The sequence below is a fragment of the Peromyscus eremicus genome, chromosome X (assembly GCF_949786415.1).
Source record: "Peromyscus eremicus chromosome X, PerEre_H2_v1, whole genome shotgun sequence".
Classification (NCBI taxonomy): Eukaryota; Metazoa; Chordata; class Mammalia; order Rodentia; family Cricetidae; genus Peromyscus; species Peromyscus eremicus.
In genome coordinates, this window is record NC_081439.1 from 6214977 (window position 1) to 6234590 (window position 19614).

At 41.0% G+C, this 19614-nt stretch overlaps 1 protein-coding gene and 1 long non-coding RNA gene across 2 annotated transcripts in view; one reads left to right on the top strand and one right to left on the bottom strand.

The window, feature by feature from the left end:
• Positions 1–19614, bottom strand: part of LOC131899048 (uncharacterized) — a 33999-nt gene that overhangs the window by 4166 nt on the left and 10219 nt on the right. Inside the window, exons 2-3 of the long non-coding RNA XR_009376051.1 lie at positions 10097–10169; positions 6482–6569 (exon numbers count right to left, since the gene is read on the bottom strand). This is a non-coding gene — a long non-coding RNA (uncharacterized LOC131899048). The remainder of the gene's footprint in view (positions 1–6481; positions 6570–10096; positions 10170–19614) is intronic.
• Ppp1r2c (PPP1R2C family member C) lies at positions 5129–6017 on the top strand. Its single transcript, XM_059250412.1, has one exon. The coding sequence runs from the start codon at positions 5233–5235 to the stop codon at positions 5782–5784; it is 552 nt and encodes a 183-aa protein (XP_059106395.1). The 5' UTR covers positions 5129–5232; the 3' UTR covers positions 5785–6017.

A 19614-nucleotide genomic window follows, 5' to 3' on the forward strand; every position in this document is an offset into this window, starting at 1 on the left:
CCCAATATATTGTGCATCCTAATAAACTTATCTGGGGTCAGAGAACAGAACAGCCACAATATTAAACATAGAGGTTAGGCAGTGGTAGCACAGGCCTTTAATCCTAGCATTCCAGAGGCAGAGATCCATCTGGATCTCTGTGAGTTCAAGGCCACACTGGAAACAGCCAGGCATGGTAACAAGAGGCTTTAATCCCAGGAAGTGATGGCAGGAAACAGAAAGGTATTTCAGGTGTGAGGATGAGAAACTAGAGCCTGATTAAGCTTTTAGGCTTTTGAGCAACAAACAATTCAGCTGAGAGGCATCCAGTCTGAGGAAACAGGATCAGCTGAGGAATTGGCAAGGTGAGGTGGCTGTGGCTTGCTCTGCTTCTCTGATCTTCCAGCATTCACCCCAATACCTGGCTCCAGGTTTGTTTTTATTAATAAGACCTTTTAAGATTCGTGCTACACAATGCACCCCTTCTCAGTTCTGGAGCAGTTCCAGAAGAATGAAAAGAATGTCTTCATCACTTTTAGTGATTTGATCTTGCTGATCTGTCAAGGGGAAAATATAGAGACAAAAGAGGCGAAAACAAAAGTAAATATGTCCATACTTTAACCATCAGACCCTAAATACCTGAAGCCACACTCAGTGACATGTGATATGCTTAGCACATGTAATTAAAGTAGAAATCTTAATGATCCCTGGAGCCTGAACTTGAATGACCAGTTTCAGAAAGGACAAAGGAAACTGTAAATATTACTAATTAACAAGATAGGGAGATGTCTACTTCTTTTTTTTTTTTAATGATTTACTTTATTTACCCTAAGTATCCAGTAACTTATTTTGTTGTATCCATGTAGAAATTCATTAGTGAACCACTTTACCTTCCTTTTATACCATTTTTAATTTCTTTCCAAAAATTTAAAAAATTTTCTATGTTTGAAATACTTATTTTTTTGTTCTTTGACAGTTCCATACATGGATAGAATGAAATTCCATCTTTCCTATCCCCAATTATCCTGCCTCATTCATCCTGCCTTACCCTCCCTTCTTCCATCACCAAACCCTGCTTCTCAACAAGTCCCCTTTCTACTTTTATCCTCCTCTCATCCCTCTTTTCTCTCTCTCTCTCTCTCCCTCTCTCTCTCTCTCTCTCTCTTTCTCTCTCTCTGTGTGTAAAATGTACTGAATTTAAATTAGGCTGCATGTATGAGCATGGGTCGGAGATTATTTCCTGGAACATGGGCAACTTATCAGTGGTTATGTTACAACAGAAAGTGACACCCCTTTTGCCCAGGGCCGTTGACTGTCAATAGCCATCCATGATGAAATGTTGACAGGCAGAATCTTTTGCAGAGCTTGTGTACTTTGCCACCCCAGCTGCAGTGAGTGTGTAAAACAGATCATGAAACAGTGTCTTTTGGACATAGTATGCCACTTCTTATTGGCCCAGATAAGAAACTATACAAATGGCTCACAGGCTAAGACTAAGCAACTTTTCTAAACCATCACAAAATGACCCCATTCCCTCTCAGGGCTCAGATTCTCTCTCTGAGAATGTTCCTGCTGTTTTTCGGTCTCTATCACTGCACATGTATTTTATTTAAATTTTTATATCAATTATGGTCTGGTAACAACTTTAACACCCCTTCCTCATGCCTTCAGCTTATTGTTTCTGGCACGACAGACAATGTGGGTTGGTCAGAGTTGAAAGAGATAGGCGATTGAAATGGGATATCTCAAAGGATTCAAGGGAGCTGGAATAATGAACGATTGTGGCAACGGGAATAGAGGATCAGAGATGATGGGAAGGAAGAGGCCTTAAAGAAGCTAGTGAGGGAGATCTCACATTTCTCAAAGAGACAACTAAGGTTACAAGTTATCTTAGCAAAATCATGCCAGTAAGAAATGAAATAGTCAGATTTGATAAAACACATAGTTATCAGGGGTTTGGGGAGCCGATTGGGAGATTCTCATAGGAGAAGTAGGATGAAACAGAAAGGAAAGAAAGACTTCAAAAGTTACCAGGAAAATAGAGCTGGAGAGATGGCTCAACAGTTCAGAGCACTTGCTGGACTTTCAGAGGACACAGGTTCAATTCCCAGCACCCACGTGGCAGCTCACAACTGTCTATAACTCCAGTTCCAGAGAATCTGATGCCCTCTTTCTGGCCTTCATGGGTACCAGGTACACATGTTGCACAGATGTATATGTAGATAAAACATTCATACATGTAACATTTAATTTTTTTAAGAAAAGAATTCTATTCTACAGAGTCAGGTGTAATCCCCACATGGACTTAGAAAAAGAGCCAGGAAGAATTTTCCAGCTCAGAGGCAGTCCCAGGAGCTAGGACAACCCTTACAAAAAGCCAATAAGAAGAACTTTAGCTTAGAAAATCCTGGCTTGAATAGTCCCACCCAAACTCATATTGAAATAAAATTGTTAGTGTGTGAAATACGAAAAGAGTAAGAACTGAATCCAACTATGATGGTGTTTAGAGGTGGAGCCTTTGGGAGGCAATTAAGATTAAATGATGCTGTTAGATTAGGACCTTAATTCAGTAAGAGTATAATTTTACAGAAAGAGAAAAGGAACCCAAGATGTGGAGCTGTGTCTTGCTCTCTGATATTTACCAGGGACTTCAAAATCTGCAGAACAGCATTGCCAGATAGTGCTGCTCAGTCTTGAACTTCCCAGCCTTCACAACCATGAATCAAACCTTTTGTTCTTTATACCTTTCTTAGTCTGTGTCATTAAGGTCTAGTAACAGAAAATAGCCACAAATACCTTTCAAAAGAAGACCAGGACTCTATCCCAGCTTCAAAGCACATTCTTACCCAAAATCATAACAATCAGAATGTACCTGCAAGATGCTTTAGCAGACTATTATCCAGAGCTCAGGAGTTAGACTCACCCATGGTATGGGTTCCTTAATCAGTACAGCTAGACATGAAGGCAGAGGTGTCCAATGTAGTTCAGAGCAAGAGGTTCAACTTTCTAATGGTACAACTGATCCTATCCAAGTCACTGGCACCAAAACTGTTAAAGGGAAAAAATGCATTGTGCCTAATAAAGACAGTATGGAAGACTATATTCAGTACTGAATTTTGTAAACAAATTTGAGTACCACTGCAGTAGAATCTTCCAGAGGGAAAGAGAAATGGAACTTATCTCTGACATGACAAATTGGGGTTCATAGCAAAAGGCTAGATGGGGAGAGTCAACGGTTGGAATATTAATAAGAAACAGCAGGAGTAAGGGTGCTCTTGATAGACTGAACTTCCAGGACTCTTCCTTAAAGTAGGTCAGATTGACCAATTATCTAGTATATTCAGCATGAGGAATTTAGTCACATATCCAAGGGTGTCAGAACCAAGTGGGGGTTTCACTAAATTGACAATAAGATTTAAGTTCAAATTGGATTCTGTACCAACAGGTGGGGAAACCTATGGTTGGGTTTACATGTTGAGGGCTTGAAGAAGCCTGATTAAAGTCAGGCCAGAGGAGTGGTTCTTTGTTATATCCTTTCTTCTCAGTATTTGCTATTTATTATATGCAGACAATATATATTTTAATAAATACTTTTATTTTATAATTAATTTAATTTTACATATCAGCCACGGATTCCCCTATCCTCCCTCCTCCCACCCCCCAACCTTCCCCCCCATCCACCCTCTATTCCCACCTCCTCCAAGGCAAGGTCTCCCCTGGGGATTCAGCCCATCCTGGTAGATTCAGTTGAGGCAGGTCCAGTCCCCTTCTCCCTGCACCCAGGCTGAGCAAAGTGTCTCAGCATAGGTCCTAGGTTCTAAAAAGCCAGCTCATGCACCAAGGACAGGTCCCAATCCCACTGCCTGGGGGCCTCCAATATATATTTTAAATATATTTTAAATGACTTCAAGTGTTGCCAAAGAATAGAGGTGGCAGAAATGTACAGGTAGGACTATTTGCTTTGAGAGACAGTTTTTGGCCCTAGGATAATGTTTAGAGCAATTTCTGAAGGCATAGTTAAGGCTTCAGGGGGATCTTAAAAGGGCTTTTGGTCAGAAAATGTCATGAATGCTTTTAGAATTGAAAGGCTAACTCAAAAGCTTGGTGTTTGGTGGGTTGAATTTGCTGGGAAAAGGCTCTAGAGCAGTGGTTCTCTACCTTCCTAATGCTGTGACCCATTGACACAGTTCCTCATGCTGTAGTGACCCCCAAACATAAAATTATTTTCATTGTTATTCCATAACTGTAATTTTGCTACTGTCACGAATCATAATGGAAATATCTGTGTTTTCCAATAGTCTTAGGTGACCCTTGTGAAAGGGTCATTTGATACCAAAGGGGTCACAACTCACAAGTTAAGAACTGCTGATTTAGATGGATGCCTGAACAAGCTTTGTTCTGGGAACAGGCCTTGATTTTAAGGATATTATATAAGTGATTGAAGAGGGTGAAAGGATTTCAAGATTTCTGTGGTAAGAGGGTGGACGAGAGATTGGAAAGCAGCAGGGAGGTCTGTCCAGGATCTAATTCAAAGGCTGAGGTGACAGTCACCCCAAGATGTGGTAGTGACTTAAAACAGGATGGCAGTAGAAGAAATCAAATGAGTTTCTTAAAATATGTAGGCCAGCATCAGAGGACTAGAGCAAAGAGCGAGCCATCTCATCTGGACATAGAGATGCAACTAGGCTCCCGACTGGTCTAAGCAGTTGTTGGTGTGGCTATTCTCTGAGACATAGACAAAGACAGGAGGGACAGGGGACATATATTTATGTGGAGAGGGATATATATGGAGAGGGCATACGGGAGAAGTACATATATTTATGTGGAGAGGGCATATGGGAGAAGCCTCTCATCTTTCCAATTTAAGTAGTGGATTTTAAATGTTAGATAGTAAGAAAGATGTTTCACATAGCTTCACTGTGCAAAGAGTGTAGAGAAGCCCCCAAATAGTAATGATTCTCATTCATATACCACAAATGGGTATTTTCCTATTATATTTCTTAAAAAAAGAAAAGAAAAGAAAAATCCAAGATGGCGACCAGAGAGGGCCGCAAAGCCACAGCTGCTGCAGTGACGAAAGCAGGGTGCATTGTGACTTATCTCACTGTGTCCTTTGTGACATGCTCAACCCTGGCGCTGCTACTGGGGTGCTTAGGGCCTGTCCGCCAGACAGATCTAGCTCCTGCTTGAGTGCGGAGTGCGGACAAGTGGTTGCGTCGGCCCAATTCTAACTTGGCCCTCAGCTTCCCAGTCATGGCAACCTCTACCACCTCACACCGGCCCATCAAGGGGATACTCAAAAACAAGAGTTCAACATCTTCAGTGGAGGATTCCACCCAACCATCGGGAAGACCTGGCGCTCAGGATTTGCAACGTAAGAAATCGCAGAAGTGGGACGAATCCAACATACTAGCAACCCACTACCCATCCTACAAAGACTATGACTTAATGAAGACGAACGAGCCCGGCAATCCCTACGCCAGTGTGCCACATGACGGAGAAGACAACACGAGTGAAGTTCAAGGAAAGGAAGCCATGACTGCTGCTGATATCTTAGCGAAGAAGCTCGCAGCCAGTGACACCTTTGGGACCAGCTATCAGGGTGAGGAGCAAGAAAGCAGCGGTGCGCATAGCAGCAAATTCTTCCTGGACAAACAAGAGCGACAACGGCAATTTGAGTTGAAAAGAAAGTTACATTACAACGAAGGACTGAACATCAAATTGGCCAGACAACTCATATTGGAGGAGCTCCAGTCTGAAGTAGAAGAAGATGACATCCAACCACATCTCCATTCAAGTTTTTGAAGAAAAGACTACTACAGAAGAAGCTCCGACAATTTAACATCTAGAAATTCCATCATAAACGCATATAACATCTGCGGTTGCCGCTGTCATTGCCTATCCATCGCTGCTTCTTGCTTCTTAGAACCCATGCTCTTAGTGTGACACTACTTGTCCACGTAACTGTTTAATTGTGTTTAATGGTCATGCAAGAATTAAATGGTAATGTTAGAAAACATTAAACTGGCTGAAATGTCTGTCTGTTGTGGCTGTGCTTTATTTCCTGCGCCAAATTGTCTTTGGCTTCCTTTTTTAAATTGAAAATTGTCTTGAGCTCATTTTAGATTGAGAATTAGTTGAGGGAAAGAATTCAGGGGGAAAAAAACCTGTGTACCCTTTATGTACTTGGTAATATGCTGGAAGTGGTAATTAATATATTACAAAAAGCAATAGTGCCCTTCTTATAGCCACATTGATTCCCCATTTCTAGAAGTTTGTTTTGTGACTGGTGAACAAGGTACTGGAGATATTCAGTGGTACAAAGGCACATTTCTAACAAGTGAGCACATACTTACCAAGCAGAGACATTTGTCAGGGGTGGTTGCCAGGAATAGGGAGAGAAAATGGAAGAAGTACGGACTCTCCTAGGGGTCTGGCAGGGAAGGAGCCTGCTTGTTTTTCAAATGGTGTCTATTAAAGCACTATGGTTGTTATTACATACCTACTTGAATGAGAAATGGTTTCCAGATGACTAGAGAATGAGCATCCATTTTCAGAAGAAGAATGCTGTCTTCAAAGTTCCTGTTGAGCTGAAGATGAAAACAAAGAAGGTTGGAGAGATGGTCCAGTGGTTAAGAGCACATATTGCTCTTGCACAGAGCCCAAGTGGAGTTTCTAGCACCCACAGTAGGTTGCTCACAACTATCTGTAACTCCATTTCCAGAAGACTCAATGCTCACTTCTGTCCTCATGCACACTCCCCCTGCTCAGCACACATACACACAACTAAAAAGAAAATACAGGGCTTAAGACACGTTCAGCCATTAATAGAATTTGCTGTCCTTGCAGAGGACCCAGGTTCAGTTCCAGGTGCCCATGGTAACTCCAGTTCCAGAGGATCCAATGCCATCTTCTGGCCTCAAAATTAACTGCATACATATGGTGCATAGACATACATGCAGACAAAACACCCATACACATAAAATAAGAGTAAACATTTAAAAAAAATAAAGACAGGGAAACCAGTTTGAGGACGTGTTTCTACTCCAAAGAAGAGGATGGTGCAGCTCCCACTGGGCTACAGTATAGGCAATACAAAGGTATAGGGGGAAACATTTGCTATTTGCCCATATGGGGAATGGCAGAGAGATAAGAATGCTGAACAGATTAACACAGGATGTCAACAGGATATGTATACTTGAAAATTCCCTTTCCACAAGGTGATTCTTGCTTTCTTGTTTCTACAACACAGTACTACATCAGTGATCAGGAAAATATGTGGGCATTGAAAGAGGAGAAAAGAATCTCTAAAATCAAAATTTGATGAGGAATACTATCATGCATTTCTTATAGACATCTTAAACAAATTAACACTACTATTTATAAAATCTGTAATTGGAAAGTTCAGTTCACACATGGATGGATGGAACATTCAATGTCAACATCCATTCTAGAATAGGCAGAAAGGCTAAGTTTCATGTAGTAGCCTACATGTGTAAGAGGCCTTCAAAGGGCTTCAGAATATAGGCTGCAAAGATCTGGTGGAAACTGAAAAAAATTGTGTGTGCTAGTGTGTGGTGTCTGTGTCTATATGTATGCATAGGAAAAGACACTTCAGGTATTTTTATCCACCAGCATAAACATGGTTCTCTAATATAATATTATACATTATTAGTGCCTTAAAAATATAAGAGTTGTTATCATTGTGTAGGCAGAGCATTTTTGCACTACTGAACCTGCCTATGCATACTGGGTACTAAACAGTTTATTCTTCCAAGGAACCAGCTTTCTTTCATCTTCCCCTCCACTGTTTTAAAGCAGACTCTTTAAAAGGTGCATATGAACTTGGTTTCCATAGCAATTGCAAGCATCAGTGATAACCAAGAGCTTCTAAGTTATAATATACAGTCTTCCCTACTAATGAATTTCAAACTGCATTTCCATGAGACAATGGCTCAGCCACTGATAGATAAGGTCAGACGCCATCTTCAAACTTTAAATTAAATCAGGATAGATCAAAATGCATCAGTGGGAGGAGTGTCCTTTTGGGAAAGTGTTCTGTTAAAAAATACACTCTTTCTGGAGACAAGACAGTCACTTTTGTGGTTTATAATACTCAGATGGAAAAATTCTAAAACATACACAAGTCTCTTCTGGGTTATTAATGTATGTCAGCATTTTCTTATGTTACTTCTGACTGAGTTTCACCCTTAATATCTCTGACTCTAAGAAAGCATACAATAACCATCGCCCCAAAGGCATGTGTGATAGTTAATCCTAGCCAAGTCAGGAGGAATACAAGTTCAATGATAACATCAACTTACTTTTAATTTGTGCCTCCATTAAAGGAGTCTCAGTTGTCTGGTGTGCTCAGCCATTTCCACCCTGTGTAAGAGTGCTTACAGGGGTCCTGGAAGGATATTGCCCAAGGTCTTGAAAGGCTTTGCTTTGGAATTGTTTTTGAGGATAGTGTCCAGAAACAGAGTTTAACCAAGTATGGACAGGTAGATATGAAAAGATTGGCATTCCATATACAAGTATGAAGCAAGGGAATGGTCTAACCCATATAGCACACAAAGACAAACAATGCGAGACACCATTTTTTTAAGCAAGAGTGGCCTGACCAGACTTCTCTTCCTGAGATCATCCTAACTGAAAGCATGGCCGTGAACCAACCAATGTAAGGAAGACAAAGCTAGACACAGTACACTGGGTTCCAGAAAGCTGAAGACTGTAATATTCAAGCACCAAATTCCTTATTTTGTACTCAACAAAGTAACAACTGGCACTATCCCAGAGCCAGACACACAGTGACCCCCTGACCAGCTGTATCTGCCTTACCCAGAGGCTGCTAAGAAGTCCAAATTCTCAGACCATATCCCAAGACCTCCTAACTCAGCGTGTCGGGGTCCTAGACCCAGCATTCTTAAACTTAATAAGCTTCCTAGGGGAGTCTCCTACGTAATCAAGTACTACAATATGATGTTTTATTTTCCAAGCTCCATTAGGTGGGGCAGATCTCAGTGATTCTCTCTATGTATGCTTTGTGAGTACAACTGTTTGCAAAAATACATTACATTGAATTTAAGGACAGCACACAGGTTTCTGAGTTTGATCTTTGAAACCCACATGGTCAGAGGAGAAAATCCAGTCCTGTGAGTTATGTTCTAACTTCCATATGTGTACCATGACATATGGGCACACATGCACAGATACATATATGTTTAAATAAATAAACATCATTAAAATATTTAAAAAGACATTTCCATAAGTATGCAGTCAGATCTCAGCAATACTCATTCTGTCCCCATCCTTAAGAAAACATTTCTCTAGTTCTTCCCCTTGGTACGGTAAGTATTCTCCACAGAGTTACAGGGCTTTCCCACATCTCCTGCTTTACTAGGGCCACTCCATTTACTCAGAATATACACCTTCTTGTTTACACTGAGTATTTCATGCGGTCTTCTGCATTTAGTACAAACTCGACCTCAGACACCCAAGTTAGAATACCAAGTTCCTGTCCTGGAGAGAGGCCGAAAAGTATAATGGGCAGTAAATGTTTTAGACTCAAAGAATCTGAGTTGGAATCCAGTCTCTGCAACAGGTTAACTGAATCACTCAAGGAAAAGAAAGCACTTCACCAGTTGGACCTTGTTTCCTCACAGCTGCATGAGGATAACAATTATAATGCCTTCTGTGGATGGCTTTTGGAATGACTAAATGGAAAGGTGTTAGTAAAACACGTGGCTTCTATAAATATTCAGTAGGTGGTAGATGTTATTGTTCTCCTCACATGCACACATTTCTGTTCATCTCTTAATCTGCTGATCATTTCCATTGACAGTGTTAGGCATTTCTAAAGTTACTTCTCTTTTCTCACTGGACAGAGAACCTTTCATATACAGGATCTGTGCCCATGGATCTGAAGTCTCTGAGCACAGTCCATGTTGCAAAGTGAAGCTGAGAGGATGAGCTTGAACATGTCTCCCCCCTGTTAAATTGGATCCCACAATCAACTCGGGACTAGTCAAACACAATTTGGTCTCTGAGACTACTTAAGCTTCAACATCATGAACTTTCATGGATACAGGTAGTCTCAAAAGGTAACAGTGCTTACTCAAAGCAGTGACAATTGCTTCACGTAATCTTCTCTTTGAGGATGTCCTTGATGTTTTTCATCATCCCTAAGCCTGAAAAGCAGAAGATAAAATGGGAGGACACTAAGCGGGACTTAGATGTAAAGCCAAACTACAGTTTAATTTTCAAACACATTGAAATTTCTAGGACACAGTCAAGTTTGGGAAAGAAAGGCATTAATTCTGTCTCATCCAAACCACAGGGAAGATTCACATCATCATTTACAGTAACGCATGGCACTTTATATTCACAGCACATTTCTAATTCTCACTTTTGCCTTCTGAACTTCTTTTACTAATTACTATTTGACTTCAACTGCAAGTTTTAGAAAGTGGAAGTAGAAAGGAACTTTTTGACCCTTTAGTCCAACTGCTTCAATTTATTGCCCAAGGTTCTCTGTCTTAGAAACAAGGGAAACCAAAATATCGCCCTGGGGTTAGAAAGCCCAGGGAACCTATGTTTGCCTATAGCCACATGCTACCTCCTTTGTATATATGGAACATATATTAACTATAAACCCAAATACAGTGCTTCTTGTTTGGAGACAGTTCTTGTGCTTTGAAACTCAGAAAAGCCTTCCAGTAGAGTATGTCCTCTTGCAGAAAACCTGACCTCAGCCAGCACCAGACTCTACACAAACAGCCCAAGAGATAAAACCAAGTAACTTCTCTTGAAAAGAAAAAAAAAATTTCTATCAGTCTGGTCTGGCAAATACTTTCTCCTTGTACCTTGTGCTTATCATTCCCAACATGTCATGCTTTAATAATAAATGCATGTTGTGGAGAAACAGAAGCACTGTGGATGAATTCTAAGAAAAAAAAAGTATCCCTCAGAGGGAGTGAAGCCCTTACATCATAGTCAAGAGAAGTGGCTTAGTCTTATCTCATGAGCTTTTAGTGTAGGGTCATTTGAGTGGGGTTATATTTAAATAGATAAGAAGTAGGCATTTCACCATATTGTTAAGTAGTATATTTTGTAACATCCTTTCTAGACTAGCCCCTTGGAATGAAGCACCATAAGTCAATTAGAGATAGACTCTTGTTGTTTGCATAAGGCAGTGGAAATCACTAGTCACACTCTACGTTCTGGTTTATTGTTTTAAGTCTACTGCCTGTACCTTTTTCCCCTTGACATATCAGCAAGACTGAATAGCTGACAATGGCAGAAGATCTTTTTTCTGGAATTGCTTCAGAGCTGAAGCAGGGATCCACGGGCCCTGGTAAGTGCTGCTAATGTGCCATAGAGTCAAAGTATCACAAGTCATGTATTTGTTACTTTTACATTGCTGTGATAAAGCACTGTGACAAAGACAACCAACAGAATGAAGAAAGGGCTTACACTTTCAAAAGGCTCCATCATGGCAGGGAGGCATGACAGCAAGCAACAGGCAAGGCAGTGGGGTAAGAAGCTGGGGGCTCATAGCTCCAACTCCAACACAAAGTAAAGAGAGAAAAGAAAACTGAAAGTAGAGTAAGGCCTTAGGCTCTCAAACCTCACTACAAGTGACATACTTCTTCAAATAAGGGCACACATCATAAGAGTACCCCTAAGCATTGAACAAGAGTTCAAATACATGCCTCCGTGGAAGATATTCTCATTCAAATCAACAAAAGGCATAGAAGGCTGGAACTGCATTTTTGATAGGAGAGGAGGGTGGTGACTATAGGAAGTTCAAGGCTACGCTATTGCTTGGAGATCAAGATGTAAGTAACATAGCTATTGGATGTAGTTGGTAATGTATGATATCCATGAGGTAACTATCTGGAGTTTAATGTCCTTTAGACTCTCTATGAAGAACTGTTTGGATATCTTAGACTTGACAAGGGTAAAGGAGTCATGTTTTGACAAGGAAGTTTGGCTTCTTGAGAGGAATTGAAGCAAAAAAAAACCAAAAAACAAAAAACAATGAGTCAGCTCCTGACAAGTACCACCACTTATTCGGTTTTTCAATATAGAAATAGAAACCGGGATTATAAATGTGGATAAGTGATGATAACCATCTAGGAATAGTCAAAGGAGTCTCCCTGAGGGAAGGGCTCTAAGATGAATTCTCTAAACTAGGTTGGTCGTACTGGATTTACAGGGACTAAGAGGAGATAGCTTATAAAATTGTATCATAGAGCCTTCCAGCTCCAAGTGCAGCTGCAGCCCTCATCAAACAAGGTGATTTTTACACTGGACAGCACTTACTATGGAGACTCACATCTGGTAAACTTGCAGTGAATAAGTGTCCATTGAGCTCTAAATACAACATCTACATCACATGCCCACACCAAAGGCTCAGAGAACATCACAGAAGAGGAAAAGGTGAAAAGATTGCAAAAGACAGAGGTTTGGGACAACTGCTGAAAAACAGTGTCCTCTGGGCATGACAGAGCATTGCATACGTGAACTCACAGTAGCCCTGACTGCCTTCACAAGAACTGTACAAGTTGAAGTCAATCAACATTCCAGCATGGATAGAGGAGGGACACTCTGATTCATAACAGTAGCAAAATTACAGTCAAGATGTAGCAAAAAAAATAATTTTATGGTTTGGGCTCTCCACAACTTGAGGAACTGTCTTAAAGGGTTCCAGCATTGGGAAGGTTGAGAAGCACTGGCTTAGAGTCTGTGGGTGGATTTTGAGGTAGGCCCAGTCTCTTAGGTTAACGTGGGAAGGTCATCCCAGAAAGGTAGAGTCAAGCTGTACTTATCTTGGTAATATTGACAGCCATGACTGTGTACTTACTTGTAACATAACATGCTTGAGGTATGTAAGGAGTGTCTGGATCTAGGAAGAGGCCTGTCTGGAGGAAAGGTCTACCATAAAAGACTTCATAGGGGATGGACTGGTTGTAATAACAGCTTCTGGTCTGAGCTCTATAACCAAACCCCTGTGGTACTTGTGAATTCCAGCTCTAAGGCTTCTCCAGTTTTTTGAGGAATGTATAGCGCATGTACAATGGTGGTTAGTATAGGGATAGGAGCTGAGCAGCTTGAAGTAGGAGCCAAGCTGCCTGTTTAACTTATAATCCCCTTGCTTGTTAGTCTCACAGATGTCAGAGTGGTCCTCTGGGTCAGCTTGGAAATGTACAATGGACACCTGGATTGGAAGTCAGATAGTTTCTGGAGACTCAAAGCCTCAGAGTGCATGTTTAGTACTGAGGGCAGTGAGAAGACCCCCTAGCCTCCAGATGACTGCATGAATGTGCCTTAAACAGAAAGCCTTAGGAAAATCTGTGCAAATATCAACTCTAATTCATCCCTGTCTCCAGCTGGAGAGTCCTAGAGAAGGCAGCTAGTTCTGATTTGGGGGCTGGCATATGACTACTTATTGCTACATCTTGACTGTAATTTTGCTACTGTTATGAATCAGAGTGTCCCTCCTCCATCCATGCTGGAATGTTGATTGACTTCAACTTGTACAGTTCTTGTGAAGGCAGTCAGGGCTACTGTGAGTTCACGTATACAGGCTTAGTGTCTGAGATATTTAATAGTGTATGACTTGAAAGCCTTTGGCCTGCCACCGTAAAACAATTTCCACCCATGAGCAGCTGGCCTGAAGATTAGAAAGTAGAGAATTGTCTAGATCTACTTTATAACTGTGGGGAATGTATGTAGTTTCTGTACAACAGGACTGGAGATAGTCCTCAAGGTTTCGATCTGAGAGTAAGGTAGCAGGATTTCAAGTGTGTCAAGGTATTACAATGAGCTCTGGACTTGGTAAGACATGAGTCTGATGCATGCTGATTCTGTTATCTGACACCTAAGTGTTTCAAGGACATAGTAAGGTTCTTTGAAGTGGCTAAATCTGATTACTTCAATAACTGTCTATAGGGCTTTAACAGTTTTATGCCCCCAGCTGAACCAGGTCTGTTTAAGAATCCTGGTTGAGGACGAATACAGTTCTACTTTGTAATATTTGTATTTATTTTCCATTATTATCCTAGTTTCCTTTCCTGTTGTTGTGATAAAATACTCTGACCAAAGTAACATAACAGAGGAAGGATTTATTTTAGCTCACATTTTCATGTTAACGTCTGTCATAATGGGGACATTAAGGCAGCAGGTGCCTGAGACCGTTGATCATATTGCATCCACTGTCAGAAGAAAAGAACAGTGAATGTGTGCTGCTACTCAGTTTTCTCTTTCTATTTATACAATTCTGGATCTCCTGTTCCTTGGCTGGTCTTACCCACAATCAAGAAGGACCTTGTACTCTCTCTTAAGTTAATCAAGATAATCCTTCATAGACATGCTAAGAGATGGTTCTAGGCTTTGTCAAGTTTGTAATTAACCCTATCACAGTTATACTTTCCTAATGCATGTTCACAACCATGTAGGTGGTCCGAACCTCTTTTTGTTATAATAGTCTGGTGAGGTTCCTTAGGTGGCTACTCTTGAAGACATCAGAGGAGCCCTTTGGCTCCTTCAGTTTTTCTTTATCATTTGTGTTATCCGCTAGGGCAGCAGGTGTTTTCTCCTGCTGATCGTGTGGTTTTGCTTAGAAGCATGAAGGATGTTTTCCTCTGTAGTGATCTTCCTTTTTATAGAATACATGTTGGCTAAAGACTATGGTGGTTTTAAAGGGAAATGTCCCATACCCATATAGGCTCAAGCATTTGAACACTTGGTCCCCAATTGGTGGCATTGTTTGGGGAGGTTACAGAACTCTTTGGAGTGTAGTCTATCTGGAGGAAGTCTATCTCTGTGCGTGGACTTTGAGGACTGACAGACTAACTTCATTCCCTGCTTTCTTTCTCTGTGATTACTGTGTAGGGTTGAGATGTGATCTCTCAGTTTCTTGCTGCTATGTCTTCCCCATCATTATTCACTCTAACCTGGAACTAAAGTCAAAAATAAACCTTTCTATGAGTTACTTTTGGTCATCATACTTTATCACAGCAACAACAAAAAATAATTAATATTGAAGTTGATACCAGAGAGAGTGGGGTTGTTGCCATGAAGAACATCATTTGTTTTAATGTGGAAGACTTTGCAACTTTGGACTAGAAAAGTAATTGAATGTTGTAAGCAAAGGTTAGTGACCTTTTCTATTAGGAACCTGAAAGACAGTACTATGGAGAGCAGACAGTGGAGGCTCAACTCATGAGCCTGCAGAGGAGAACAAAGACATCAGCAATTGAGGGAGAGGTCAATCATATGATATTTCGGCAAATAATGCAGCTGCATTCTGCCTGTGTCCTAAAACCTTATCTATGGATAAATTAAAATAAAAGATCAATTTATTTGGCAGGGAAAATTTCAAGACAGCATAACATTTATGTCTGTTGAATGGTTATTGCTGATTACTCTTAGGCAGATCTACCATGGAAAAGAACACCAGGAAACAGAGTTGTCAAGTTATGTACTGAAAAGGAAGCTGTAATTTTTAAGGTGATGAGTGTTGTTATAGAGAGGTCTACTGCTCAAGAGCCTACATAGCTAAGCCTCCAACTTATATATGGGGTTCCTTCCTTCTAGAAAGTACCTGCTGAGGGAAATTTCAGTTCAGTATATAAAAACAGCTGCTAACATGGTCCAAGGGGACCAAAGATTCATCACACCCTGGCAACCTACCCAGACAGTGTTATCAACATGGTATTAATTTTAATAACAAGAAAGATTTAGGGATCATAGATCTTTCCTCCATGGTTACAGAGAGCTACTAAGATCAGGCAATGTGTCACCAGGATGTGGAGGTTTTGTCTTTTGTTTTTTTGTTTTTAAGAAGGCCCAAAGAGGCCATTCTGTGAAGCTGTGAAAGTAAAGCCTGGGTTGTGGTAAAGATACCAAGATGTTGGAGATGGCAGATTTGTATATAGGGAGTGGAGCCAGCTCAAGAAGGAGATGTATGTTGCAGTAACCAAAGCTGAAGGAGTGAAGCCATCTAAACCTTTTGAAATTAAAGCCCCAGATACCAGACTTGGAGTTAAAGAACTTGGTATTTGCCCTGTGAAGTTTCATTCTTGCTTTGGTGCAATCTATTCTTACCATGCCCCTCCCTTATTTTTGGAACACTAATGTATTTTCTCTGCCATTGTATGTTGGAAGTATGTGTTTATTTTTCAGTGTTTTAAGGAATCACAGTTAAGAGATTTACTTGAGTCTCAGAAGAGACTTTGAACTTTTGAAGTTAGACTAAATAATTTGCATTATGACAAGGCCATGTTCCCATGGGAGCCAAGGGGCTGAATGTGGTGGTTTGAATGAGAAATGTCCTCCATAGGCTCATGTATTTGAACACTTGTTCCCCAGCTGCTGGCATTGCTTATGGAACCCTCGGGAATTCAGCCTTGATGAAGGAAGTAGATCACTGAGTGTGGACTTTGAGGATTTACAGCCCTATCCACATTTTTTTCTTTTTGTTTCATGTGTGTGATTGAGATGTGATCTCACAGATTACTGCTCCTACCACTTGATAATTTGCCTTCATCACCATCATGAACTCTAACCTTCTGGTACCTTAAGACAAAATCTTTCTTCTGTAAGTTGCTTTTGGACATGGTATTTTATTACAGCAGCAGAAAAGTAACTAACATAGAGATTAACCTCTGGGAGTTCCATGCCTTCTCTCATAATAGAGGAAAAGTGACTTCCTAGAGCTGTAGGACCCTTTTGAGGCATATCCTCTGGTCCCACAGGAGATAGCTAACTCTGGAGCGTATTCTAGCTTTACTCCTTTTGTTATAACAAAACACCTTGACAAAAAGCACCTTATGGTTTATTGTCTCATAGGAAAGTTAAGGCAGCAAGACCTTAACAGCTAGTCACATCACATCCACAGTTAAGAGCTGTACCAGTTAATCCCTAACAACAAGCTATAAACAGTTGTCTTTATACTCACAGATGAGTACTTCACCCCTCATCAAGGAAACTTCTCTTCTCATCAAGATAAGAGATTGCTGCAGAAAACTACAACTGATTAAAATGCAGAGTTGTGGAACCCAGCCCCAATGGCTATATCCATAAAACACTCCTTCATCTAATGCCCTAGGAACATTGTGGACTAAGGGGTGAAAAGATTGTAAGAGCCAGAGGACAAAGGTATTTGCTAGGAGATTGTACCTCCTAGTAATATCAGAAACTGTACCCATAAAGTCTCCACCAATGACTGCCCAAATATGAGCTGAACAAGTACAACACCAATTGAAATGCCACTGAATGGGGCAAAGCCCATGAGGCCTCAACCCTACACAAAGAATTATAGGCAACTGAGGAAACCTGAGTGTAGGGAGAGGTGGTCTTCCCCAGGGAAGAGCACAACAAATGGTTGTCCAGTGCTAAGGACATCCCTTAAAAATACACAAAAGTTACACTATGTGGGTCAAACAGATTATATTTAGGAATGTGTGTGTGTGTGTGTGTGTGTGTGTGTGTGTGTGTGTGTGTGTATGTGTATGTGTGTGTGTGTGTATGTGTATGTGTGTGTGTGTATGTGTATGTGTATGTGTGTGTGTGTGTGTGTGAAAAGATGCTATGAATTTGAAAGAGAGGGAAGATGTATATGGTTTGAAGGGAGAGGAGGAAATATTGTACTTATAATCTCAAAAACAAAATCAAAAGAACAAAGTAAGGAAAAAACGAGCCATGATGCCTAGTTTTATGTCAATTTAATACAAGCTGAGTCATTTGAAAAGAGGGAACCTCAACTGAGAAAATGCCCTTTCCAGACAAGCACACAGGTTAACCCAATAAAGAGCATCCCTCACTGGGTCTCTTTTCTCAGGTGCATCTAGGTTGTGTCAAGTTGACAATTGAAGCTAACCATAACAGAGCAGGGAAAAACTATTGGCTATCCTCTTAGACTCCTTAATCTCCTTGGTTTGGCCTCTAATCATGGCTGTCGGATACTCAGAATATCGATTACAACAGTCTTCAAGAACAAATGTCCCTAAAATTTTAGTTGTGGGGCATTTTATTGACTAAGGATTGATGTGGGAGGTATCAGATCATTGTGATCAGCACCATCCCTGGGTTGGTGGTCCTGAGTGCTTTAAGAAAGCTGCCTGAACTAACCATGAGGAGTAATCCAGAAAACAGCACTCCTCCATGGGCTCAGCATCAGCTCCTGCCTCTGAGTTCTAGCCCTGTTTGTGTCTCTCGCCTGACTTCTTTCAGTGGCGGACAGTGACACTGAACTGTAAACTGTAATGTGTGGGAAGAATATGAAAGGATGGATAGAAATATCATCTTCCAGCTGCTGCCCCTAGGCCACCTCCAAAGAAGATGGAGCACCAACAGGCTGCACCTGGAGCTTGCTTCAATATCACTATGACAGATAGCCTCCCTACACCATCCTGGATGCCCCATAATATGGTCAGGGATGCTTCTCCACTGTGATCATAGGCATCTCTCTGAGAAATCTGGATCCCTTAGGCATGCACCTAGATTAAAATCCATCCTACTGTACTTACCCTTTACTCTGACACCCACCCAGTGTCCTGTTTGCTCATTCTCTTTCCTTCACTCAAGGATATCTTCCTCCCTCCAGCTCAGTGGTGCTCAACCTTCCTAAAGCTGTGACCCTTTAATACAGTTCCTCATGTTGTGGTAACCCCCAACCATAAATGATTTCCGTTGCTACTTAATAAACTGTAATTTTGCTACTGATCTGAATCCTAATGTAAATATCTTATAAGCAGGATATCTGATACAAAATCCCCTATGAAAGGGTCATTTGACCCCAAGGGGATCATTACCCACAAGTTGAGAACCACTGCTTTAACTGATCATAGGCTCTTCCCATTCAAAAACTGGACTTTTCAATTACTGTTGCCTGTCTCCTAAAGTATCTTTCCCTGCTTGGACTTAAGAGATACCATTAAGCTGCACGACCTTCTTTTTCACTGCAATACAGCTTGGCCTCAAAACAAGCCTGACAATCAGTGTCAATGGCCAGAAAATGGCATATTTGATTTCCAAACACTCATGGATTGCGACAATTTTTGGTACTGCACAGACAAATGATCTGAAAATCCCTTGTCTCTGCGCCTTCTTTGCTCTCTGCTCTGGCTTTATCTCTAGACCTTTTTTGCTCTCTGCTTTCTTCTCCCCCCCCCCATCACTGGGCTCAGTATTACAGAGATTCAAATGTCTTTTAGATATGAAGAATATTAGAAATTGTCACATATTGTCCCCCTCTACTAAAAAACTGGCTCTGGATGGGATTTGGCCTGCCCACTTTAGATCCAAGCACGTTTGGTTTGTATAAAGTCTCTGTCCTGGGTCAAGCTGGCCCCCTGGCTCTGCGGCAGGGAGAAGATGAACAATGTGCAAGAAAGGAGACTCTGAGCTTGAGAACAGCTAAGAGGCAAACTAATCTCAATAGAGCTTACTATTGCTTATCACAGGGTATTTAAATATTTTTAATCAAGAGAAATTTCTTTATAAAAGTAAAATTGCTAAATGTAATCACAGATGCTTAGCTCTGAGTACCGCCCCCTTTTCTTGGTTTGGTTTACTAAAATGTTCTCCTATTCAGGGTTATGGATACCTTCAAGGCTTTTGTTGAAG